The sequence below is a fragment of the Micropterus dolomieu genome, linkage group LG17, assembly GCF_021292245.1.
Source record: "Micropterus dolomieu isolate WLL.071019.BEF.003 ecotype Adirondacks linkage group LG17, ASM2129224v1, whole genome shotgun sequence".
Classification (NCBI taxonomy): Eukaryota; Metazoa; Chordata; class Actinopteri; order Centrarchiformes; family Centrarchidae; genus Micropterus; species Micropterus dolomieu.
The window spans coordinates 15,008,164-15,036,057 of record NC_060166.1 but is presented as its reverse complement, the minus strand read 5'-3'; the positions used below and the strand labels follow the sequence as shown (position 1 = coordinate 15,036,057).

The window sequence follows — 27,894 nt, the reverse complement described above, 5'->3', positions numbered from 1 at the left end:
ATTCAGGAACAATATACGTTTGCATAATGCATACAAGCAAACTGTCAAGTTTAGTAAAACCCTAACATAAAAATGTCTAACGTTATGGAGAAGATATCTAGCCTGTGCTAGATAGAAAGCTATAAATCATAGAATTCATGAACCACATAGCAAATATATGGCAAATGTTTTAGTTTCTATTAAAGCAAGAAAAAAAAAAAAGAAATAAAACACTTATTTCACAGCATTTCTAAGCCAGGCTCTAATTCAAACGGCTCCAATTCAAATGTCTCTACTAAACAGATTAATTAATATTTCAGTGTAGGCAAGTTTGTGCAATACAGCCTAGATACATCGTTCATAAAATTTCATTAATCTGAATTCAAGAAATCTTACAACAGCATGCAAAAAAATGACTCAAGACAAAGTAATGCATTTCAAGAAGCAGCTGTATTCGACTATAAAGGCATTTCTAATCCAGTGTCTCTAAGCTGATTTCTTAATATTTCAGTGTAAAAAGCCTAAACTCTATTAGAAAAAAGAAACAGTAAACCCAAAATAACATTATAAGAAAACAATCATTGGAAAAAGAAAAGAAAAAAAATCCCCATTCACCAGTCATTTTAATTAAAATAGAAACACAATTTCATTTGCTAACATTTTCCCTCAAAACAAATATATATTTTTCTCATATATATATATATTTATATATTTATTCTCAAGGCAGTTGGTCATGGCCAAATTAATTGACCTCATCATGGCCATTTTTCATGTTTAAAGTTAGAAAACATAGCTAGAATGGAAGAAAATAACTAGCAGAAGCACAGTGTAGGACCACTGCACTGGCCAAAAAATATCTCATTTTGAGTGAGAGGGAATTGTCTGTCAAGGCAGTGTGGCACACAGACACACTTCCTCTGCAACAAGTGCAATGCAAAGAGAACACATTTCTCATGCATCAAAAAACTACAACACACTCCTCTTTCACAGCACTCAAGTTGTCCATCAGATTCCCTTTGCTTGTCTCCTCTTCCTGTAACTTCTCTATCTTGTAGCAGTGAAGGCTTGTGTTGTGTTGTGTAAGTTCTTAGCCATTGCTGGAAGCTGAAAGCCCACTTGCCGGAGAGACACTGCATTAGTCAGGGAGTTGGGGTCTCTGGTCCACCCTTATTATTGTAGTTTTTCCACCTCCAGCTACCATTACAGACAACAACCTACTAGCAGATGTCTGAACAGAAGTATCTGTAGCGGTGTTTGAGGTTGATCAACTGTTCGCAAACTGAGAGAGAAAGAGGATCCCAGCATGCCAGCATCTTGCTATTACAGTAAAAATGTGACTAATACATTGTCCCTGAATACTGAAGACTGCTCTATCAGTAAATGGTGCATCTCATAGCAGAAGGGAGAAGACACAAGTAGCAGGGTTTCTGCAGAAAAGAGGGTTATGATGAGTACACAAATTGACGAATTGGTAGAACAACTGTGCTTGTAGCTTTGTGCTCTGAATTGGTTCAGATGAACAGAACACAGAGGACACAAGGGGACGGGATGAATGAACAGGGGAGAGATTGGATAGATGGGATCACCGTTGAGTGATCCTCAAAAGTGCCGATGGCAATGTGAGGAGGTTCCCTGGGTTACATGAAGTGAATTTGCATGATGTACACACAAGCAAGTATGCTCACATGTGTTTTGTGTAAGAGAAAGAGAAAATGTGTAGGAGAAAAAGAAATCCCTGGGCTACATTGGAGGGCGCAGTGGAAGCGAGGTCCCAACGAGCCTCAACCGCCTCCATCTATCACATCCCTCTGTTACACCTGACACTCAGCAGAACTATGTGCTTCTCTTTTGCAGCTCCTGAATAAAGGCTGTGAAGGGGGAGAGGGGAAAATAAACATTAACTATCCGAAATACTGTATAATGAAGTTTAATAGTTATTAAATACTTTTCATAATTTTTAGTCTCACCTCCAATTATTTCCTCCTTGACTTTTTGTAGTTCTTTCCGCACCTCCTCCAGGATCTCCTGCAAATATTGACAGATAAACAGACATGTCAGTCATGGTGACACACTGATTTAGAAAGTGCACACTGATTTAGAAAGTGCATTTACATGCACTTTAGTAGCCAGGTTACTGTAAATCAATGTACACAAGTAGTAGGTCTGTAATCAGATTTCTCACCTACCCCCAAAATATTTTGGAAGCATGTCTTTTATTATTTGAACTGTACTGTGATAAAAGACATTGTGTCTGTCCTGACAAACTGACCTGTGGAGGCTAGTATGTGTTAGTTTTGAGTCGAGTTTTGAATGAAATCATTTTAAATACAAGGCTCTGTGTAATTATCTCTCCTTTCATCCAGTCTTTGTCATGCACATGTATACTTGTAAAAAGCCAATTAGATTTTTCTTTCACCTGTATACATGGCAGAGAAATTGCATTCTCCAGGAGAAATCTAGCCAAGCAAATCAGGTTTCCCTAATCCCCTATCCCAATTACAGGAACCAGGTTTCTCATTAACATGACATTTAAGAAATCACCTTGCTGGAGAGAGCCTACTCTATACCATTTACTTAAGTTCATGTAATCACACTCATTCAGGTTCAGCTCTTTTGGACAAGAATTTATGTTGCTGCTTACCTGTTTCATTTTCTCTAAATCCGAATCATCTCCCGCATCATTACTGTTGCCTGCAGGCTTTGCCCTGTCAGAAGAAAATAAACAGACAAATATTTTATGATTGTGTTTCACAAACAGCCAAGAAGGTCCATGGCACTGCATTGACAGGCCAACTGTCCATCGATCACATCACCGTTGTACCAGAGGGATGAAGGAATGTACGTACACCCAGAGATAACAAGAGGGTTAACCTCTCTAAGCTCATTAACATACCTTTCTGAACTGATTTCAATCTTGAGGATGCCAATAATTATTAACACTGGTTTAAATTAAAATACATCTAGCTTGTGCTATTCTGAAAACATAATGTGATTTTGCCAACATATGTACTAGTTGGAATTTATCCACCTTTTAACCACTATAATAACATACACCACAGTATATAGACAAGACAAGCTAAGGCATTGGGTGCCCCAGTAGCTCACCTGGTAGAGTATCTGTACCATGTACTACGCATCTGTCTCTCTTCAGCTGTCCCTAGCTAATAAAAAAGGCAGACAGCCCTAAGCTAAGGCATCAAAGTCAGCTGTGAAATGTAACACAAGAGGACAGCATCGACCCTAGCACTAAAAAAAATAAAAAATAAAAAAAATCATAGATTGCACTGTCGGGCTTCTATCATATTTTTCCATTTTTAGAGGTAACACACTCCGCTTGCACACCTACAAGTCCCTTGGGTGCATGATATTCTCTGATCCATTAGATGGTACTATCAACTGTAAATGTGCTACTCCAGTAGGTACATTGAAGTGATGCTGCCCTAACCTGAAGAGAAAAGCAAAGGGAACAAAGGTCATAAGTGAACAGGTCAGCATGTATACCTGGACCCTTGGGACAATGAGGAAGTGGAGTCCATGCTCTTGGGGATGGAGTTATTCCTGTTAGTGAGACACACACATACACAGCCTCCTCTTAGAATGGAAATGGAAGACATCCACACACAAAAGCACACACTTGTCCACAGGTATAACATACTAACATAGATGCACACATGCTCACACTACCGCACTCATACTGAGAGAACTACTCTTACAGTGAGTTTAACACCTGGGGGTTTACAGTTTACTGATGATGGCAGCCTGGAAATAAATGAATCCTGGATTACCTGGTCATTGCCGATTTTTCCCATGGTCTTCTCATGGTGTCTGTAAATAGTGGATAAAAACATGATTTGTTGACATTCATTTTGTATATTATGTAAAATTAATATCAGAATGAATGTAGGTGGAATGCTACAGATAAACATGTTCAGTTCTCACCGCTTTGACCTTGAGCATCGGATTCATCCTGTATAGAAAATAAACAGACTTTTGTTAAGAGTGACTCATCCTCAACTTGCTTCTGTAACTATCCATCACACAGTGTCAGGCCACATATAAAACACTTTTGTTTCATATTGTTTGCAGAATTAAAAATGTGACAAAATTAGACCCTTACATTATCTTGTGTCTTCACAGCTGGCTTCTCTCCAGTGTCTGCAGCTTTTCGCCTGAAGGAAAGAGGAATCCCTAAGTTACACCAGTTAGTTAAATACACAATGTATTTTCTTCAAAGGGTTCCACAGTATATACTGTATTTTAAATAAATGAGTATTAGTCATATTTAGAGAAAGGGCATAAATGAGGATGAAAACTTCTTCAGGGCTCGACAATAATGGTGGCCCGATGGCCCGGGGCCAGTAAAACGTAACGTCGGGAAAGTTGAACTAGCAACTCACTGCAAAAATATTGGTATTTTAAAAAAATACATAAAATGAAACTCAACCTTGCAGTTGTTTTGCAGCTCTTGGCGCGCACCAATGTCCAATCCAGAGTTGTAGTTACGTGACGAGAGGTTGTCAAATGTTATTTCTCTAATCTCAATCATGCGGCAACCTCGGGGTCAAAAGTGAAACCATACAGACGGAACTTAAAGCTGCATTCTCTCTAACGGCCAGCAGGGGGCGACTTCCATCAGAAATAATGGTAAAATTATACTACTGCTCAGCTGATTTACTACCTCAGTAAACACTTAAATTAGTTTATAGTCTTAGTCGCTAGTTTCAAGTATTCGTCAACACAGCATGATGTTCATTTAGTATATTATGGTCCTATTTATAGGAAAATAGACAATAATGCAGCGTATGCTTTTGGACGGGACTAACTTGTGATTGACAGGTCGTTACCATGGCAACCTGTTCATCAGGATAGAGGAGACTTGTGTCTGCTGCTCTGAGTACATTTTTCATAAACAGCTGTCAGCAGGAGAGCAAGTCTTGTTTGAGTCTGTTAGTAAGTTTTGTTTTAAAAGTAAATTGTTTTGTTAACCTTTTTATTTGTCATATTTTTAACTGTGATTACATTTTTGTTTATTTTATTTATTTATTTTTATATCCAGGATGTATTTAATAAACGATTAAACACTTTTGGAAGGAGGGACAGTAAAAGTTGTCTTCGAGCCAGTAAGTTTCGAACCCACTGGCCCGGTGGGGCCAGTTGCAAAAAAGTTAAACATTGAGCCCTGTATTTTATATAAAACAAGAAACAGAGTATTTGTTTAATTGAGTGTGGGCACTGTATAGGTTATTGGACTTCCATGTGTGATGTCACCCACCTTCGTGCCAAAATGGCACTCATTTCACCCATCAGACCACCCCCTCCTCCACCTCCTCCTCCTCCTCCTCCTCCACCTCCTCCAATAGAGGAGGTGCTGACACGGTTGGGGTCAGCTCTGCCTATTGGAGCTGCAGGGACTGCGTCCTCCTGCTGAGGGCAGCAAAAAGCAAAAAGTTACAGAAGAGTTCAGCAGATACTGTGTGTGCATGATGACTCAATAACCACTGACAGAGATGTTCCTGCTTGCAGAGTGGTGATACCTGTATCCAAGATTGCATCAATACAACAGCAGAAAGATTTGCATAAATCAGAAAAGCACATAACGGATTCAATAGTAAGATTTACCTTGACTTTGGCAACAAAGTAACAGGATTATAAATATCCACTAATTTATAAAACAGAGTTTTATTAAGTACTCACCTTGGCTACCTTGCGTAGTTTAGCTCCTGCTAGGGCAGCCGCCAAGCCCCCTCCAAGTCCTCCACCATCACTGCCACCTCCTCCTCCTCCTCCTCCTCCTCCTGCAGCAGGCAGGGGTGGGGCCGGCGGAGGTCCTGAGGGAGGTGGCCCCGGTGGGGGAGGGATGGAAACAGCCGGAGGAGGACCAGGGGGTGGAGGAGGGGCAGGTGGAGGAGGGGGGCCTCCAGGGGCCAATGGTGGAGCTGGAGGAATAGGGACTAAAAAACAGAGGAAGGACCATCCGTAACCACTCCCAAACTATTTAGCAATAACAATTGAGTTGGTCATTCACTTAAAAGTAAAACCCGAGACAGCAGACAATTTTGGGAAAAAGGTGGTGAAATTGTCATGAAATTACATTTTTTTTGACACTTTTTTTTCGGCATCTCTGCTTTTCAATTGAATCACTAGGCTATTATTCCACAATCTGACCGGTCTCACAGTTAGTAAAATAAAGTCTGACACACGTGTGACCAAGATTTTACTGGAGACCTCTCGCACAGTATGTAAAGGGCCTGAAAGATCCCTCTTATCATAGTGTGTAGGGGCCTTAAGAAATGGTGTTCACTGTGTTCACTTAAGAAATAAAATAAAAGACTGAAATATGAGGAAGTACTAAGACCGGACTGTATAGTAGTTTAGTGCAGTTATGTTGACCAGCCCAGGTGTTTCCTGACCTGCAGCAGCTTGTCTCTCTCTATCCAGTCTCTCTCTTTCCTGACGCTCCCGCTCCAGTCTCTCTCTCTCCTGTCGCTCCCGTTCCTGCTGTTCCAACCTCTGCTGCTCCAACCTACGCACAAATACATATGTAAACATGCTCAAAATAAATCAGTGGATGAACAGCACAGATACATGAACCTGAAAGTTATTATATCTCAGTTAGGTGTTATGATTAGGCAAGCTAAAGGGGCATGATGGGTAATGCCAGCTTTATAGTCATCCCCAATTAATGTGTAAATGTCCCATGACTATTTATCAATAACAATTTATCAATTGTTTTTGAACAACTCTATCTAATTATAGTATTTGGCACAGGTGTGGAGAGCTATAATGAGGATCTATATTCACTATAGCGACTTTGGTAAAAGGATGATAGGTGGATTTCATAGCTTTTGATTAGCCTACCACTGAAAAGTCCACAGCTGGACATGGTGGCCTAATTCAAACTGCCCCCTCCCCTCTCCCCCAACACATCTGCCACTGACAACAGCTGTTTACAGAACAGCACACATACAATTAACACTAAAACTCACTCAAAAATGCATAGGTCCACACACACATGCCCACACAGTGACAGTTACTGTGATTTAAAGCACAGTTGGTCGACTTAGACAGAGAGGGAGATGACGTCCATCTTTCTTTAAAGAACTTTTTCCATACTGGTGAATATTGTGAATCCATGCTCATCAAACCTAAAAGCATCAATGCAAATAATATCCACCAACACCTGCATCTATGCTGGATTTCAAAGGTTTTAAAGGGCTCCCTAAGTCACAGTATATCAGCAGCCACTGGGACAGCTAGTAAACTTGACAGCCAATCACAAAGAATACCCAACATACTACCTTTTTAGGCTAAATGAGATTAAAAAAGGTTAATGCTTAGTCTATGCAGGCGTACATGGTGTTACCACAACGGGTCTCGCTGCAGAAACAAATAGATGGAGAGGCGGTGGCAATGATTTGAGAGGTGTCTGCCTTGCTGTCTTTTTAACCTCTAACCTACAGGGGCTGACAGAGGGTTTAGCACTGTCAGGCTAATGCCATCAAATCCTCTACATATGCGTGCGTGCAAACTAGTGCCAACAGGACTACTAGAAAGCCAAGACAGCTTGACTTGCTATCGATTGTTATGCAACTAAACCCAGGGGATAGTTTGTTTCTGTTAGAAACATAAACTTCACATGACCTCACAGAACAGCCAACATGTCTTAATGGTAAAACAACTTTTTTTTTAAATTACAAATACTGACAGTGCTCATCTCTGGTGCTGAATCCAGCCTCCAGTGTCATAAGAAACCTGGCAATTATGTCAGGGTTCCCAGACAGAAATACTAAATTTTTTGGTGAATCAAGATCAGAGAACATCAAATGGGATTCACAATAAAGTATGACTGGTTGTTTGTTAGATTGACAAAGAAAAATTAGGTTCCATCTAGAGGAAGTCTAAACAGGTACCTCCGCTGTTGTTCAAGCTCTTCTGGAGAAGGGCCATTTGACACTGGGCGGGGGAGGGTTGCATAGCCTGCCAAAAAAAGACAACATTCTTAATATATATGAAAATGATTACAGAATATGGGATAATGAATTGCTGTGAATGGTTTTATCTGCCCATGAACAATTTATGACTTTGTTTTTGTGACTTCATATCCACACATGTATGTGCTTTTGGTGTACACACCATTTCTACCCATGCAGTCAAGTGTACAAAGTCTGAGGACAGTGTAGACAGCCATGATTTGAGGGACCAAAAAGGGTGCTGTACACCAATCATGGCATTTTATGATCTTGAATTGCACCTAGGTTTGCCACACTGTACCAGAGCTCGTACAGTACCACTATTTGTTCATGGATCAACAGATATACAAAGGATCAGATTTTATTTAAATAGCTAGCTGATGTAAACAAAGAGAAAGACTCAGGATAAAACAGATAAACTATGGAAAATTAAGAAAAAGCACTGTAACACATTTTTGCACGATGAAAAATAGTCTTCATTTCACAGAAAACACTGAAATAACTTTCCAATGGCTGAGACATGGTTTATGGCAGAATAAACAGGAGACAATATACACAATGGTAAAGAGGGGAATGAGCCCCTACTCCTGTATATTACATTAGAAAATGATTGTTGTTTGATACCATGTGATCTGATCAAATGTAATTAAAATTGCAGGGGAAAATGTAAAACCAAATGTTATGTTATCAGATGTTACTATGCAAAACATACCCAGAGCCAGGACAGACAAAGCATAGCACACAAGACAAAACAACACATTTTTTCGCATTTTCTCAGACCACTAATTTAGTTTTCTCATGTGAAAGAATCAGGTTTGCTCCTAAATTGGACGCACTTACCAGGAAATCAGTCATAAGTAAATGCCCAAACAATTCAACGTATCCTGTGTGAGCCCACCAATAACTGGGCTGTTTTTTAGATCTGTCTAGACCAAACTGTTCTGTCATCGTAATAATTTTCCAATCCTAGTGTTTTGTTTGTTAATAATTTGAAGGATTTGTTCATATCTATTCATCAGTAACCATAAAATTTCTTAATTTGGGAATAAGATCAGATCTGTAAGTAGAAAGGCTTTCATGAATAAGGCCCAATCAGTGGAAAGCAAACAGGAAAATCCATGAAGTAGCTACTGATAATGATGGAACAGGGAATCTAGAGAGAACTCAATTACCTGCATCTGCCATAGAGTTAAGCACCTCCAGAGCGTGAGCCATGCCATTGGCAAATAGAGTAGCATCCTCCTTGCTGCCAAAGTTGAGCCCCCACACCTGCCGGGCATCCCTCCACTGGTGGAAATTGGGTGTGGCCTGGTTATACTTGAGACCTCTCACGATTGGGCAGTTTATTACCACCTGGGGAAGAAAGAGGACAGATGAGCAACACAAGGATCCTTTTAGTATAGAATGGTGAGCAAAATGAGTACTTGTTGTATATTCAAACACATGGAGACAACTCTAAAGATCAGATATAAAAATATTAAACCAATTCCTAACCACCTGGTCAGAAATTTAAAGTAAAAGGAAGGATTAAAGAAATATACAGCAGCTTCTGAGAGCTGCTGGAAAAACAATTTTAAAAAACCAACAAACCCACATCCCTGCTTATGCTTAAAATTATAGTGTCAGCTTTATTTGTGTTGGATTATTCGAGTTTATATTCCACCCAGCAGGTGGCGTGAAGCCCATGAAACCAGGAGAGGAAAAAAATGTTCTGGGTTTGAATGTTGCCTGAATGTGCTGACGCGCCATTTCACTATTTGTTTAACAGCCTCTGGATTCCACAGAGTAGAGAGGAGGAGAGGAGACCCTGTCAGGGTGAATATCACAGCAGGCAACATGCACTGAAAAAAAAGAGAGGAGCAAGTTCAGCAGCCACTGCAGATAGTGATATTCCTAAACTCTACACAATCTTTTGACCAGAAACACATTATAAATCTTAATAAAAGGATGAGCATTAATATCTTTAATTGAAAGAGAGAAGCATGTTCAAAAAACCTGAAAAAAACCTTAATACCCCGGTTCCACTTGAGTTTTCAGTTTAGTTCAATCTTACAATCAGGCGGGGGACGCATAAAGCAAATTGAAAAGACAAGCGTAAAAACGAGAGAACATAGAAGAAGGGAAAGAAATATAGCCATATTCTATCTCATTAGCTCCTCTGTGCTCCACTCAGCAACATACTAAACCAGGCTGCATCTGACACAAATATAGAGTCCTTATTGGGTATCAGGCTTCTCCCTAAATTGTCACAGGAAATGGTTGAACAGGCTAACTATCTCACAGGAAACATCATCCACTTTAAGAACTGTCTCTGGGGAACACTTTAGAGTCCTGAATGTTTAAAGAAGGAGAGAGACACTGAGGCAGTAGGGAGAGCAGGGGCATAGTCAAGAATAGACCCACCCAAACTCAGTTTACCCAACTTTATAACTTGGAATCTGCCCACCTTTATCTGGTGATGTCTGGTGAGTCATAATCTGGTGATAACAAGGAAACCTTCTTTGTTCTCCTTTTCTACCATGCCTGTAGCTTCTAGTGTTTGAAGGACTCCCAACCCAACCCGTGACATGTGTGTGCATGCTTAAGACCACGGCAAATTCTTGCCTAATTGTGTGGCAAGCAATTTAACTAATATTATCTTAATATTTTCCAGTTTCTAACAATATAGGATATCCATCTTGACATCCATGTATACACAAAAGGATTTTTCTTTATAACAATCTAACCATCCTTTAATCAATTCTATTAGTTTTACACAAACCAGTACCAAATGTAATTAAACAGAATTGTCCTTTATATGTTCTCTCACTCCCTATGTACAAAAACACTTGACAGTAGCTACTGCTACTGACAAGATAAACAAAGTGAACAAACGTGTCCTGTCAAGTTGAGAAATTTCAGCAAGGGAGGGAAAATAAATCTAGTGTGCGTTAGCCTCCCTCCCTCTTCTAAAATTTAGATTTATTATCAAATGAAATAAACCAATAGAGGTGATGCACTCTGCTGAAACAGTGAAATGATGATCTTGGGTGTAACTGACCGATTTTGATATTTAAGGATGTTAAAATCCAATATTCCTTTGTTCCTCTTCTTTTCAGAAACACATAACATAAGCAGAGATTATCCCTAACATTGATAGTGTAGTTATGTTATCTTGGTGAGGTCTCATGACATAGTGTAGTTTGAAAATAAACTTTTTTATTGTTATAACTCAACAAAAGTACAACTCATTATGAAACGACAATACTCACAACATGATTGAAGGATCCGTCTCACTATTTCTTTAATTGTCATTTATCAGCTGTTATAAACACAAATACCACTAGAACTGCAAGCAGATATAAGCGGGGTCCAAGCCCCCCGCTACAAGCCGCGCCCATCGCCCCGTGGAGGGTGCGCGAGGCAACCCGGGTGCGCCGCTGTGGCTTCAGGGGCCCATGGTGAATAAATGGCCAGAGTTTGAAATTAAAGGAACTTGTGGTTACCGAGATGTAAAATGAATGTATGTCTATGGGAGTGTTATGATATATGATTAATAATGCCAGCTAGAAACCGATTGATACCAAATTACATACAGCCACTCGGGAAGCCTTAGCAGAGGTATTTCAGCTTCGGTTATAGCGCCACATTCAGGCAGAATTGCACCAAATTTTTCAGGTGTCATCAGGGCCCCATGGGGAATGAATGACCCAAATTGGGTATCAAATCGGACATGTGGTTATGGAGATATAAAATGCATACAAGTCAATGGGATATTTTTTGACGTCTGCAATAACAGCGCCACCTATGGGCATATCAGGATCAACTTTGGTGACTGGAAAAAGTTGATCCTGAACAATTCGGCTCAAGTTTCATGTCAATGGGACTTGTGGTTATAGCGGAACAAATATATCCTGTTAAATAGCGCCACCTAGGGGCTAATTGCACCACATTTTGCACAGCCACTCAGCAAGCCAAGCCACATTAGTGCACAAAGTTTGGTGTTGATCAGCCATTCCAAACCTAAGATATCACATCACTTCCTGTTTTTAGGGGTCCAAGCCTGACTGTAGCTGGGAACCCGCAAATGCAAGGCATCGTGGTTCCCAGTACCAGCGGAGCTGGGAACCTTATTGTAATTGAATTCGTTTTTATTCTTCCAATTCTTTTTATTCTTCTGTACATTTTGGCCTAAAAGTGATACTGCGGCCTAGACGGTAAGTGCTAGAGACGCGAAACTCCCAGGGTAGTGCTGCGTTCCATTTACCTCGGAAGTCGGAGGTCGGAGCTGGGAATGACGTCACACCCAAGTTGACGGCGTTCCAGTTAACAAGTCGGAAAACCTCGCTCGCCCAGCTGTTTGTTTACAACTAGCCAGGTTAGCTATTGATACGACGGTTGATTAAAAAAAAACAAAAAAAAAAACGCATTGTGCGGTATTTACTCATACTAAACACTGTAGCAACACGTCCACAGACAGCTGTTGGACAGCACTTTATGTACGAACATTTATATGAGTAACAAGTACACAGAAGTGCTAATAAATAGTATAAACTACAGCTTTCACTAACTGTTGATACCCCGACAGCCATTCTCCCGACTTCCCGAGTCGGAAATCCGACTTCAGTGGGCATTCCTGTTGAAAGTTCCAACTGGGAACTCGGAAATTTCGACTTCCCATGTCAAATGGAACGCACCATAGGTTCACACCTATCAGACGACGGCAGGTGCAAATATTTGCTCACTTCTACCTCTAGGGGGCGCTACAACTCCTCCGAAGGGTCATGTCCGATCGGCACCAAACTTGGCACGGACAAGCTGATAGGTTTGTAGAGGAAAAAAATGTCCCAATTATAAGCTAACAAATGTCTGTGAAAAACGCTAAAAACAGATAGATTTATCTGCAATTAGTTCATATCGGCCAAGCTCCATTCAATAGGTCACCATTTTTTTTGGAATACTGGAGCAGGCAGTACTTGTGATGTATTGCTGGTACACAGTCATGTGCATCAAAGTAAATGAAAAAGTCACAGAGCAATTGACAATAAGCCTTCTTAGGTATCTCCAATAAAACTATCACAGTATATAAAGTAGGGATGCACCAAATGTTCGGCCACCGAAATTAATTGGCCGATAATAGCAAAAAAAGCACTTTCGGTGTTTTCGGCTTAATACGTCAAAAGACCATCAAAACACTTACGGTGACGTGTCGGCATGGTGGAAGAATTTTAGTGTCCAAGAAAGATGCAAAAATAGCTGTTAGCAGACACTGTTCTGCTGAATTGTCTCCTAGAACCATCCACTTCATCTGTGGCTGACTTCTTAGAAAAGGCAACAAACGGCCTGACCCACTTTGAGTGTTTCTGTCACTCATTTATTGAGAAGACATTTAAGCTAGCCACACCTACATTTAGAGTGCACACTTATTAATGCCTTTATGATAACTGAAACGGACCAGAGCGAGCTGACAGGCAGGTTAACGACTTTATCCTGTCATTTTCTCTCTTTCACTTTAAAGACGAGTGTTGCAGTATGCAGTCCTACCTAAAGAGAGGCTATGAAGTCTTCATGTTACGCGATACAAGAACCATGTACAACATTATTTATCAAACCGGGTCGGGCATGACGAATTCAGCGCGAGGATACACACGTGACAACGTCTGGTTTTCAAAATAACGTGTCTCTACAGTATGAAAATAAGATTAATTGGATTATTCAAAAAAAATATAAAACATATTACATGTGTACATTAAAAGTAAATGGACACATGTAATTTACCAGTTTACCTCTTGGGCCTCGGACCCACCCACCATAGTCTCGCCAAATCCTGTGGGAAACACTGAGTAAAAAGCACATTTTGACTATTTAATTTATGCAATGGTAAAAAAAAAAAAAAAGGCATAATTAATGGAATGGTACTTGTTTGGTATTCGGAAATTTTTTTTAAATTATATTGAGCTTCGGCCAAGAATTTTCATTTTGGTGCATCCCTAAAGTAAATATTCTCTATAATCATCCAGCCTTCCTGTGTGGTATCAGATTAACAGTGTTATTGTGAAAAAAATAGACACATACAAAGACAGACTGTGTCAAACTTACTTGCTTACTCATTAACCCTTAGTCATCCACATAAGAGCACAGATGGCCACGGACCACATCACAGACAGAGATGAATGAGCTACATACAAACACGCGCGTGCAAAACTACATACACTCATAGTCACATAGTTACACATGTCCCAAACACACAAAGTTTGTCAGACACAAAGCGAGCCCAAAGCTGGGAGAAGTACCTGCTGGTCCGTCTGCATCTTGCGTCCCACTACCCTGAAGGCATTGTTGGTGGGGTTGTGGTAGATCTGGACTCTGCTAAAGGACTGGGCTCCAGTGCCTGCCGGCAGCCACTTCTTATTGCCATCATCATAGATCATCACAGTGGCCCGAGCCTGGCAAATACTCGACTCACTGGAAGACAGAGAGCAATTTTGTTATTCTTACAAAAACAAATAAAAAAAATGTACTGGCAACAAAGCTTCTCATTCTATGGAAAAAGGCTTTCCTTGTAGCCATAAAGAAAAGAAATAAGCTTTTGTGCAAAGCATGTACCCAAGAGCAGGAAGTACTGGAAACTGCAAAATGAAAAAAATATATATATATAGTAACAACAATGAACCATTTGTGGTAGTGATTGCACACCACTGACAAATGAATGAGTCACTTGACTCAAACTTGTTTGCCACTACAAAGATGTGGTATATTTTTTCTGGTGTTAGCCCTGAAGATGTATGGCGATTGATAGCCTTGAAGGGCTATGTCTTGAAGATCCTGACAAAGACTCCTATTTCTTATTTAGTTTGACTTGTGAGTGTGACAAGTACTTCAAACTCAGTTTTGGTGAATCCAATAATTGTACACTTAAGAACAAGTTTAAAATTGAGCTGAAAACAACAAGATATTACTATTGATTTATACAATTATAGAATGTCTAATGACAAATTACATCGGCGGGGCGCCAGGCTTATCAATTTAATGTATGATGTGTTTTTTTTTTTTTAATTTAGACTAAAGACTTTTGTTTAAACACAACTTAGATTATGGTATGTAGCGTGGACTGCAGCAGGAAGGGAAAAATGGGGGGGTTAGGACAAACTGGATAAACCGGATGGACAAACAGACCACAAACACGCAGTAGACTCCCCTATAAATAAACAATTTTAGAGATGAGATGTGGAGTGTTGCGGGTGGTGGAGTTTGTCAAGTTGTCAGTCACAGAGAGCTACACCACACTCTTGGGTCAGGAATCACAATTAGAGCTGAAACTACTGCTGTTTTTTTATTATTGATCAACCAGCATACCATTTTCTTGATTGCTCTATTAAATGTCAGAATACATTTAAAAAGTCTTCAAAAATCATTTTGCCAGGCCAACAGTTTAAAACCCAAACAAATTCAATTTACAATGACATAAAACACAAAATCAGCAAAAACCTCACATTGGAGAAACTCGCACTGATAAATCGATTAGCAAAACTGTTCCCCATTAAGTTTTGTGTTGATAGACTAATCAATTTAATCATTGCAGCTCTAATCACATTTGTGTAACTGAAGCGTTCAAAGAGTAGATCATACTTCCCACCTCTTGTTGACATATATATGAGATGGGAAGTGAAAGACTAAGAGAAGGAATACAGCCAAGTGTTGATTTGAGAGGAGAAAAAGAAATTAGTTTGATGCCAAACAAGATGGGAAGCGAGACAACAATAGGGGCTGACAAAGACAGGAAGTCGTGCCGCCAAAAAGACGAGGCTCTGGATTCTTCCACCTGCTCTACATCAACCTCCACCTGAACACACTTTGCGAGAAAACATGTGCTGTGAGTTCATTGACAAAACATTATTTATAGTTCCATGCAGGCAGAATACACACAAGTTACAACACATTCAGGAATGCCCGCATGCATGCATGCAGGCAGGTTTAGGTAGCAGAGTCAGAGGCTGCAGTGTGCGCATTTTAGACACTGGGATCTAAAGATAAACAAAACGTTACCACAACAAATAGGGCCCATACATGTATAAGGGATGAACAAATTGGAACTAGTTCAAAATAATAACAGCAAGTATAGAACGTAGAGACACGCAGAGATGAAAAAATGTGGCCAACTGTCGATTATATGTTCTCCTCTGCTTATTTGCCCCCATGCTCTCCCCATAGTGCCCTAATCCATCTCTTCCACCTCTCCCCCTTTCCCTCCATCTGTCCCGCCCGTGATACAATCTGCTACTTCCTGTGACACAGCACCAAAGCCACAACCTACTTCCTGCTGACAACACTGCCTAATAAGGATAGCCTCCCTTAGCCTGAACAATCGATGCGCACGCACACACACACACACACACACACACACACACACACACACACCCCGAGTAGATAACATTTAAATTCAGTCCATGTTAACTGGACATTATACCAACTGGAGAGAATAATGAGCAAAGAATTAGGATTTGACAAAGAATTAAGTGTTTGGGATGCTCCTCTCCAACCAGGAACTACTCAAAATTTTAGGCCTACAAATATCCCTATAAACTGTTCGAGTATCCCTGGTAGAAGCAGCGTGTACCTTTTAGCGTTAGCTGTAATCTGTCTGTTGTTTTTCACAACACATCAAATAACTTTGGGCTTGCTGTCAATCATAGAAAAGTGCATTATATAAACTTCAAACGCCTTCCCGTGATTGTGTTATCTGGCACGTCTTATAATAATTATGTCCTGCACTAGACTTATATTTTGGCAACAAATCTGGCAGCAACAAACAAGTTCTATTTTAATCTCATTAGTTTTAAGTAATGCGCGTCTGCATTTTTAATGGTCAAAAAGCGCACATTCCTCTTACTTATATTTCAGTAGAGAGGCATGTAATGAGGAGGGATTTAACCTTGGACAATGTTTTGGAGTTAGAAGTGCTGAGGGAGAAAGAACTTCTAGTATAAACAAAAATGTGTAAATACAGATAGTGGTGGGATTTGGGATCAAACTGTCTGAGGTTGGGATCAGCATAAGAAGTTATATTGTAATTTCTTGATTTTGTGTGCTGGTATGTGCCTAACAAAAAGGTTATACATTGGTTGGGCTGGAGTAGTGGCTGATTTTAGCTTATTATCATATCAGCTAATAAATAACAAGAAACTGCAGTAGAGAAATAAAAAAAGAGAAGAGAAAGTACAGAAATGGCAAAGATATGTTTGAGTCTGTTGTGCCATTTGAGTTTGTCTGCCAATTAGCACTGACATGCACTGACATGTAACATGTGCACTGCCGGTCAAGGCAGATGCACACCCTAAGCCATGGTTCTGCTCGAGGTTTCTGCCTCTTAAAAGGAAGTTTTTCCTTGCCTCTGTTGCCTAGTGCTTGCTCTTGGTGGGAACTGTTGGGCTTCTGTAAATAGCATCATAGAGTACGGTCTAGACCTGCTCTTTTATGAAAATCGCTGTGAGATAACTGTTGTTGTGATCTGGCGCTATATAAATAAAATTGAATTGAAATTTAATTGAATGTAGAAAAATGTAGGGAAAAAATGTCCCACTTGGTACATACATTGGTCAAAATTATTTTTAAAAACTACTTTAAGAGTAAAAATTTTATGCATTGAGGCCGATCATATCATGTACAGTAGGATGCTTGTAACTCAAATATCTATGGGTATTAGCCTCAAAATCCAATATTGTCTGGGCTCCAATGACTCAATGTTGAGTGTATGCAATAATATGACATGGTCTGTCACAGTCTCTGGGGATGTATAGGCTATATCCCTGTGGGTTGTTAATGTAATATTTTGGATATGTGGTTTTAATATTTGAATTCAAATGAAAGGGAACAAAAGCCACACATAGGAAACTAATTCATATAACTATTTTGACAACAGCATATAAAGAAACAAGGGACGCTCTAGAAATGGGGACAACGTAAATCCACCCTCACTGCCCATCGGTCACTTTGAGCAGGCTAAAACCACGTCGGGTTGGATGGATAAATACGGCAGCGTTCTCTGCCCTGCACATCAACAGCATGGTTGATGTAGATGAGATCAGAGTATGGGAACTGGGAGGGGACAGAGACATAGGACTGGGAAAGGTATGCATATTTAATGGAAGAGAAAGTGAGGGCTCAGGAGTGAGACTGAGAGTGAGCAGCTGCATAATTGATAAAACTATGGACACTGAGACTCTAAAAGCATGTGTGGCACACGCGCTTGAAGACAGGGACTTGCACACACCCTTGCACCTGTCAACACGTGTGCCCATGTGCTGACCCGGTCCACTCAGTACAGAAGGCTGCAGAAGAGTCACGGTTGGGTTTGACTGGACTGTGTTTTAGTACTGGAATAAACCATGACAGGCGCGGTCGTAAACAATCTATTCCTGTTCTTCCTCACACGGCGACCACCAGTAGTAGTTGGCTGCGGAGCTAAGCTAACTAAGAGACGAGTTAACTTAAGAGGTTTTCTACTAAGCACAAATAGGTCACTGGCTGATGCTCTGGGATGGATTTGAGTCACCAACCTTTAAAATACCTCCAGCAAAGGACTTGCTTAATACAAAAGAGGGCTACCTTGAGCACAGCAAATTATCACCAGGATGATATGCAAATTGCCCACATGCATATAAAAACACTTAAAAAACAGAACTCAGTCTGTCTTCACTTGTCGTTATTACAGTCAGAGTCAGTTCCTCCCCCTTTCCGTGGTTTCTTGGTCAGTGATGGGTTAACAGGAAACCGCAGTGCACGGCCAGGGCACATGCTCAGTTGGAAATGTCTGTATAAGGCTGTGCTCTAAGAGCTTTTCCCCAATTGTGCTGGCAAGTACAGTCAGGCCCAGTGACACTTCCCTCCCCCTCCCCCTCCCCCTCCTCCTCCGTTTACCTGGCCCTCTCACCATACTCCTCTGCCACTCCCTACTTCCTTCACCGTTCTCTCTGAAGCAACTGATTTAACTATGTAACAAGATCAGTCGAGAGATGCCTTTTGGTGGCATTCATGCTGTATATTACAAAATACTGCAGTTTATTTATGATACTTCTAATGATGTCCAGGCTTTTTGAGTTATTCTTGCCTTCAGGAACACGTGTCTTTCTCTGTGGTCAACAGACAGTAAAGGAGACTGAAACCTGCTTTAACTCATTCACGGCATTTGACAAGCTATTACAATCGAACAACATCCATGCAGCTTCATTTCTCACGAATAGACACGTTTTTCGCAGATTTGAATATGATTTGCACCCAAGTCACAGCTAATTATGAAAAATAAGATGAGTAACAGGTAGCAGTAGGTGGCTGTGCTGCACCTCAGTGGAACAAACATTGATTCATCTTCTTTCCCTACAGTAAAACATCAAATTAAACCAGACATAGAATAACAATTAGTCATTTGTGTCTGCGTGTGTAACCAAACCACTTCCTCCCTGTCCCTCACAGCCTGATAAAAACAGAGACCACATTTCTCAGTTGATGGTCACGCATTATAAATTTTGATAGTGAAAAAAAGGAATTCATTTAAATGACTGTTTAGGGTGCAGAAGAACAACGTTGTATACTTTTCCAGTCTTCTCGTATGTTTAAGTAAACTGAAAATTATTTGCTGCAGATCAAAAAAATTAAATTTGAGGAAATGAAATCTGGGCTTGTGAGACTGTAGATACACACTCATTCATAAGTGAAGAGTGAAACTTTCTCTTTCGCACATAGCAAAAGCACGTGGATAGTTGAAAACAAGACACACGTGGGAAAGTCATCTTCCAGACTCACACACACACACACACACACACACACACACTACAGACTGAAGTAAGAAAAGGAAGTATTAGTTGAAAAGAGGCATAGGAAAGGTCATAATGGTGTTAAAGTGCTTGACCTCTGATGCTAACTAGGATATGGGGAGTCCACTCAATAGCCTGTTGATTCCAGCCTGGTCATCTGATAGTACACTGTCTTCAAACCACCCGCGAGCCATCTATACGGATGTCAGCGACGGTTAGCTGGGCCCACATGACTCTGAAATCATTCTCTCTGAACAACATACATCTCATGAAACTTCTCATGTTGTTATTTCGTGACTATCACTGACTGTAAACTGAGGTGCAAGATAAGCTTTAAAACGGCAAAGTACAGTTCCTGTTGTTCCCATAAATGTTAATATGTAGCCCGACGCCCAGACTCAAACTTCCCATTCATGCAGCTTATTTTCGTAATATATGAGGTGGATGGAGAATACAAACTGATTCACGAAATTATTGAGTATTCTGCCCGAGGTGGTCATATGAAAGTAGCAAAGGACATATCCAGCAGTTTTATAAACTATAACCTAAAAAAGGAAATCAAAGCACTCATTAAAGGGCCAAATGTTATTTAGTAATAGCCTTTCGAAGGTTTCAATGAAATGTTTTAGATTTTTAGAAAGCAAGCCGTTTTCTTATATTAAAAACTTCAGCTTTTAGAAGGTTAGGGCTGGAAAGGGAAATCTCTACTAGCACTCCTTTGCCTTATTCCTCTACTAACTTCCCTCCCTCTTTATTTGTCCTTTTCCTCATGCCCGTTTCTTCTCACACAGGTCCTAGCACGCTGCTAAAGCACACAAAGACACACACACACACACTTGCTGCAGGCTACTGCTTTCTGCCTCCATGAGTCAGTGAACACAGAAACAGGCATCCAGGCTATTTCAGCTATTCTTAAGCTCTTCTTCTCAATATCTTTGTCTGAATGAAGTCAGACATCTTCAGCTGAAACTCCTCTACCAAAACAATCCCTCAGCATTCTTTGAGCAATGACTCATCCTTTGCCTGGCATCATTTAAATCGAGCATTGTGGAAAAGTTTGGCCACGAACTTTCACAACTTTTGTTGTGTGCCCACTTCAAGAGCGGTGATGAATTCCTTCCTGCTGCTGAAGCAGTCAGGCAGCTGTGTGTGTGTGTGTGTGTTTACGTATGTGGTCGGGGGACAAGACAGGCACACTAAATTCCCATATTTGGAACCATCTCACCTCTGTCCTCCTCACTGAGCTCAATTCCTTTTACAGGTTGGAGCACATCCTCCTCAACTCGGGCCAAGGAGGAGGAAGGAGAACAATCCACTGAGGGAAAAACTCCCTCCCTCTTTCTCAGCTGCTCTGACTTGAGCACTCTTTCATTTGCACCGAGCCCGAAGTTGAGAAAAGAAAAAGCAGAGGAAAGGAAGAAGGCAACACCTAGGCATATTTCCTGCTTCTCGCTGGCATTGATGCATGAGTGTTTAGACTTTGACCTTACATTTGTCTACTTTGCAGATAGTGGCTACTTGGATAATAGTCAGACCTGCTAATTTTTAGCCCGCTTGCACTCCTTTCACTCCGCACTACTTTGGTTAACTCTTTCAAAACCCAGCGAAAGTACAACGCACAACACCAACAAAGCTAACTGTCCAGCCATCAGCCAGACACAAAGTTTATGATGAAAAACAAACTGAAAATCAAGACTTTGAGCGCCCAGGAAGACCTTGGCAATTCATTTTATCTTCTCACATGTGAAAGCTTTGCCTTTAACAACAAGTGAGGCCTGTGAGTTGATAACTGAACAGATAACTGAAATTGTTGCACTACCCAAGCAAAAAGCAATGACAATAACAGACACAAACTGGGCAAACTACATAGGAGATATTTGTTCTGCTACTGACTGAAACTATGTACAAACAAAACAGCACAAGTTACATTCAGGCCAATGTTCACCCATGACTGAGCGTTGAGCATGAACTAATTTAAACAGATGACTCTTTAACAAAAGGATAGCCCTCTTTTGAATACTCAATTGACCTCAGCATAAACTTCCAGTTTCCATGAAACTTGTACTATTCAAATCGACCATACTGCCACTTAAACAAAACGGACAGGCAGAGACAGAGTGCAGCAAAAACTGTTTCTCTAAACAAGATTATGTGTGTGTCACTGTTCATGCACAAAAATGTCAACCATGCAGAAAATCGTCCAGTCTTTAACAGAAGAAGTCAAAAGAGGTTCTTGGTTCTCCTCTTCGGCTTGTCCTTTTCTGTTTAGTTCTAAAACCTAAGTACATATCTGGTCAAACTTTTCTCTGGCAATGTTATTTTTCCTTACTATCCAGGGTTCAAGTGGTACCTAATGATAATGCAAGGAAACTGCGGCCCAGAAAGTCATCTGCTGGGCTTCAATCAACATTATCCCAGAAATGTGATATTAACATCCAAGGACTTGAAAGATAAGAATGTTTAAGATGGCTGACGACAGCAGCATAAAGCAGTTTTTATACTAACTGCCATCCATTACTCCATTAAACAATTGACCCCTGATGAACTCAGTGTATCTTTGTGCCCATTAGCAGTGCTGATCATACAATATATCACTCTAGCCTTTCTGCCCACAACAAGCTTCAATTTCACTATCTAGTTAGGCCCAGGCTCTCCATCAGCTGGGATGATGTCACTCTGTTGAGTTTGTGTCTTTTACTTCAAATCGGCCACTGTAGAGCAGTTTGTTCTGCTTGGTTTCACACTGCATGATGTCTAGATCTTTGCCAGAAGAGAAGTCATACAAGCTAAAATACTGACCTCTAAATGCCCATTCATTCTTATCCTGGTTTCAGACCTTCCCGATTCGCCATCCACATCTCAGATTTGTTCAGCGATTTATGTGTCCGGTGTTGTGTCCACTGAGGCTATTTCCACTGGCTGGAGAGACAACTGTCCAATCAAAGCTTCGTAGACGGGATGAAAAGTAGGGATGTCAGAAAAATGGCGACATGCGTGGATGAGATCAAGGCAGCTGTATAGGTTGTTTAGTCAACTAACAGACAACTCTAAAAACAACATATTTCTTACTTAACTGCTCCTATACCACTACCATGGCTTCTGGTGTGGCAGAAAATGGCTGTGGCAAGACAGTAAGTCAGGTGTTCCTGACTGAGATTGGCTCTCCTATCTTATATTTTGCCCTACTGTTTAGACCAAGGTAGGTTCCCTTTAATGCGTCTACTTCTTGTTTTGTCTGACCAACAATCCAGAACTGAAAGATATTCAACTGACTGTATTAAACAGAAAAGCAACAAATCGTCACATCTGAGAAGCTAGAAACCAGGAATGTTTGGAAATTGTTGCCCGATAGTACACTGTATCAATAATACTCTTTCCCACTACACTCCAAGTTTCCCAGGACAAAAGATTCACTTTCAAAACCCCAAGCTTGGTGAACAACTAATTAATATGGGTGACACACGACCAACAAGCTAGTTAGGCTAAAGGTTAGGTTAAAAATAACAGATCACAGGAGAAACAATACCATACAGAGAGAGCATAGCCGCCTAAAGGCACAATTAAAGAAGAAAAATGTCAGCCACTATCAAGGAAACTGGATTTGTCACCAAGAAGACAATAGTACGTTTTGTATGTTGAGCAACTCCTGTAGCAAAGCGTCTAATCCAAGAGGCAGGCTGGCATAATGGCCTATTTATGAGTATGAGAGGTGGGAGGACCGAGAAGGGTAAATTGTTTCTGGGGAGAGGGTTGCAGTGACTGGGTGTTGTGGGAGACAAACTCACAAAGCAAAGACCTTTTAATAATAGAGAGTGTGGAGTGATGAAGCATACGGGCTTTGTGATCATTTAGTCACACCAACTGTACAGCGACGCACTGAGGAGTCTTTTGAAGTGCATATCAACATGCAACTCTTTATGATGCATGAAATAAAGCCATTATTCTTAATCCATTATAGATAAGAATTCCCACAAGCACACCCCAATTTCCCCAAATTGTTATTGCTTCTGGGGCGCAGGGGGTAAGTCTGGATATTAGGAGGTCTTTGGTTGAAAAACAAATTTAAATGGGCTGCTTTTATGTTCACACTATAAAGCGCAATAATTGCGGGTATGCAGAATGTCTCTCATGTATTCGGGTCTAGTTTGCAAAAGACAATGAAGGTGAGTCAGTAACAAGTCTGTTTAGAAGAATGCAGTGTAGCTTGAACCATAAAATATCAACATTAAAGTAAATAGAGCGGATCTTACAGTATTTTTTTGCCTAATAGTTTGAATTTAAAACTAGATTTTAGGGAGTAACATTGATTGCAAACAGTGTGAAAGTCTGTTTAGACTCGGACACTGATATCAGACTTCAAAAGGACACCAAAAAGAAGAGACTGTGCAAGGGAATTGGGAGAACAAGTGGAAAAATCAGCATCCCAACACACCAGACACACTGCTATGAACATTACACAACACCATGGCATGAACACACTGCTAACGCCACACCGGTGAGTTTCATCTTGTTATCCTTACATGGACATATGCAATAATATTGCTAAATGCCTTAAATAACAGCTACTGGCCTGTTGGGACATGAGGTCAACAAGTTGAACACTTGCTAGAGAATGATGATATGACAGCTAAACTGCAAAGATCACTGCTTGAGCTGCATTCCTTTCCATTTACTACCAAGGCAGAAAAAAAAGCTGGGGCCGAGACACAAAGGAGACTGAGGGGGAGGCCATTTCCCTGCTTTTAAGGCTGATCAATAAAATGCTCATGCAAGAGTGTAAGGAGAAAAGCGGAGGAGCCCAGTTTGGCATCGCTTCCGGGCATGCAGAGCTTCTAAACTGAGCACTGGAAACTTGCAAACAGTGTGTTGGGGGTGGTGATGGAACAGTGGATAAGACGCATGCCTTTGATGTGAGAGACTCAGGTTCAACTCCCCACCGTGACATGTCCACCAATGTGTCCCTGTTGCTCCAGAGGCATGCAACCTCTGACATATATACCAATTGTAAGTTGCTTAGGATAAAAGAGTGAGCTAAATGTAATAAATTTTATGTAATGTAATGAGACCCAGTCAGTGAATCACAGTGGGAGTGAAACATAGTGGGAGACAGGAGTCACCTCTGACAATAACAGTGGATTATAATGCAGATGGATGCACTTCCTTTGCCACCTAACCAAAGGATTAGATAGTGTGAAATGCTGATACAGTGTGCTAAACAAAGTCATTGTTCACCATAACCACAAAAATGTGGAAGGAAATCAGGGAGGGAAGTTTGTCAGCATCATCAGTGAAATTCTAAAATGTCCTTATTAAAACTGTGCACAAAAAAAAAATGTGCGTGTGCCTCTTCTCCAAATTTCACAAAAGCATCCTTTTTTATTTGGGAGCATCTGCATCCAACCAACAGATGTGCAGTGAAGGTGGTCTGTGGAGCGGAATAGCCTGACGTAGCTACTGAAAGATGGGATGCATTACTGAACCTTTTTTCTCAACCAGGTCAAATTGTTCAAATTTTGACCAACTCACTGCGCTCCTGTGTCAACATTCACATACCACAGTGACAAATGACAATGAACATGAGTGGAGCTGCTTTCCAGTCTTTACCTATTATACAAGGTGACATGACATGAACTGCCACAATGGAGGGCCAGCAGGAGCAGGATCCAGATAAACTGAGACCTACAATTATCACCCATCAGCTACTAGGAGACACCACTTTGAAGTGAACATAGGCAGAAATGCCCTACACTTTAAAGTTTACATTGTTGGTTTTTGGTGCAGTCTAGTTGCTGCAATTGTTTATGGTTGGAGAAGTGTTTTATGAGCACAGCTGAGCCATTTGACAATAAAGCAGTTTGCTAATCTCACTGTATGATAATCATTTTATTATGTACCATGTATTGGGGGACAGTGTGTTGTCAAGGCGCTGTGTTCATCTGTGTGTCTGCCAATAACTCTTGTTATTAAACAGGTGGGCTTACAGCTATATCAAACAGAAAAATAGATGCCATTTTATCTAAAATTCTTCTATTTCTTCTGCTTTGCTAGCTAAAATTCATTATGTAAAGTATGCTGCCACAGTAATCTTTGCTGATTATTGCATTAACTTAATTAACGGCCTCATTAGCAGGGTATGTTTAATGCATTACTGTGACTGTGGCAGGATTTCAGGCACTCAAGTGACTCATGTTACTACTGTAATCAAGGTTCCTATGTTGAAATATGCGCAAAACAAATACAAACCCGGAACCAACCCAGGTGCCAAGCTGAGATATTGTTACAAAAAGGGCCGCGCAATAGGTTTGAGATTAAGGACTAGTCGCACAGGTTATCAGCCCTGCGTCGCTGTACCTCAAGGTCCAGAATTAAACTTACATTTGCCAAGCTGTCAAACGACAGAAGTTGCTCCTTGACATAAGTGGAGTGCTACTATGTTTGAATGTGAAGGAATGAGGAAAAAGAAAGAAGTCAGCACAGAGAAGAACCAACGAGGAGCGGTGGCTTCAAAGCGCCTAATTGCCAACTGCACAGGCTGTGACTGGAAGTGGAATTTGTGGACATGAGCTATCCACAGAGCAATTTTTTTTCCCGGTGCAAACCTCTGTACTCCCAGAGGGAGAAAAATAATAAAAAGAGGGATAGGTTTTAATGTGTGGCTGTGGAATGCATGACATGATATAAACAGCAAATGCATCTGAAGGAGGACCCTGTGTAGAGAACAATCAACCCTGTAGACGTGCCTTTGACCAATGCACTGAATCCCTTTCACATGCTCTATAAATTGCCCTGACCTTTGAATTTAGTTATTAACACATGCAAACCTTTGTTCATCTATGAGGTTATTACATCATCCTTTTTTTTGCATGCCAGTGGTTTGATTTAGGCACAGGCACAATAAATGAACTGCTTAAAATAAGGAAAAAGTGTTTGAAACCGATACAAAACTATGCTTTTGTCATCTGACCTGCTCAACAACCCCAACTTGTGAACAGGTAGGGCTGGGTTTTCAGTATGGCTATGCAAACAAGAATGCTTTCTTGTGCGCAAACCATCAAGTTATTCAGTAGCAAAAGTCACAGAAAACCTGCTCCACAGTGACATGTGTTCCCCTGTAGTAACACCAAACACAGTCAGAAGCCCGAGTTAGTCCTAAGTGAGAAGCACGATTTAATGTGTTAGAAACAACTGCTGTGGCGATTAAGCACACTCCAAAGAGACATTACAGTGTCAGATTTGAACAGTCGCCTTTGTGAAACTAGTGGCCGAAACACATACTGTAGCCTGCAAACACAATGAAGATGAAGGGATTGGAGCCGCTTTACCCACCTCATTGTTCGGCCAGAGTGGAGGTCCTCTCCTCTTAGGCAAGTTTGGCTGACTTCAGAGCTGAAGCCCGGCTTTAAAAGTCAAACTAGTGAAATAAAAAACTGAGAAAATTCGACCAAAAAAGCGCATCTACACCAGTCTATGATCTACACCCGCAAACGGGGTAGCCACTAGCGGAATAAAGAAGCACACCTCGACGATTTCCTGGTTGTGTGAAGCGGGAGAGGAGGAGGGGGGCACATACAGTAGTGGTGCGGGCTTGTCAACTCCAATCACTATCCCACATAGGTTTCTGCGAGCTAGAGGTGAAGCCGAGAAGAAGCGGGGCTACACCAAAACCACAACTTATCTTATCACACTTTGAGTTGGTTCAACGCTCTGTTTCTGGAGATTAAACCCGTGTGTTTGCGCCAGACTTTTCTCCGCTCCCTCCGTCGGTCGGTAGCCTGTGTAAATTCATTGGAGTCTGGCCCAACCCGCCGGCTTCAAAGTAGACTACAATCCCATGATGCGTTCATGTACACCTCGTGAACCCCCCAATTCAGTGTGTTTAAATCAGGTTTCCTTGACTCTTCTTGTGTGTGACCTATCTTAGAAGTCTAGCAGTGGAAAGCTACAGAGACTGACATATGAAATGTGATAACCAGTGGTGGAAAGTAACAAATACAATTATTCAAGCACTGTTCCTACGCACACATTCAAGTGTTTCCATTTTCTGCTGCTTCTACTCCTCAACATTTCAGAGAGACATACTGTGCTTTTGTTACTCCATTACTTATAGTTGGCTACTCATTACTTTGAATATGAGCATTTTATATATAGGCTAAAAC

The 27,894-nt window shown here is 40.8% G+C and overlaps 1 protein-coding gene across 3 annotated transcripts; it reads right to left on the bottom strand.

Annotated features, from left to right (window-relative positions):
• Positions 1-410: 410 nt before the first annotated feature.
• vaspb (vasodilator stimulated phosphoprotein b) lies at positions 411-27,557 on the bottom strand. Of its 3 annotated transcripts, none has more exons than XM_046072987.1 (14): positions 27,065-27,555; positions 14,222-14,393; positions 9,122-9,302; positions 7,890-7,956; positions 6,390-6,502; positions 5,674-5,930; positions 5,252-5,403; positions 4,097-4,148; positions 3,919-3,946; positions 3,765-3,804; positions 3,481-3,537; positions 2,621-2,684; positions 1,947-2,004; positions 411-1,847 (listed from the first exon to the last, which is right to left on the bottom strand). In XM_046072987.1, the coding sequence occupies exons 1-14, from the start codon at positions 27,067-27,069 to the stop codon at positions 1,813-1,815; spliced, it is 1,281 nt and encodes a 426-aa protein (XP_045928943.1). In that variant the 5' UTR covers positions 27,070-27,555; the 3' UTR covers positions 411-1,812. The 3 variants fall into 3 exon arrangements, with proteins under 3 accessions (XP_045928943.1, XP_045928944.1, XP_045928945.1); XM_046072988.1 differs by lacking the exon at positions 27,065-27,555 and adding an exon at positions 22,538-22,920; XM_046072989.1 differs by lacking the exon at positions 3,481-3,537 and having other exon boundaries at positions 27,065-27,557.
• Between the last annotated feature and the right edge of the window lie 337 nt (positions 27,558-27,894).

Excerpts from the sequence above, each read along its gene's own strand:
- vaspb (XM_046072987.1), bottom strand. Across the intron at positions 7,957-9,121 it reads TAACTCTATGGCAGATGCAG|GCTATGCAACCCTCCCCCGC; the intron begins GTAATTGAGTTC and ends TTTTTTTGGCAG. Across the intron at positions 2,005-2,620 it reads ATTTAGAGAAAATGAAACAG|GAGATCCTGGAGGAGGTGCG; the intron begins GTAAGCAGCAAC and ends CAATATTTGCAG.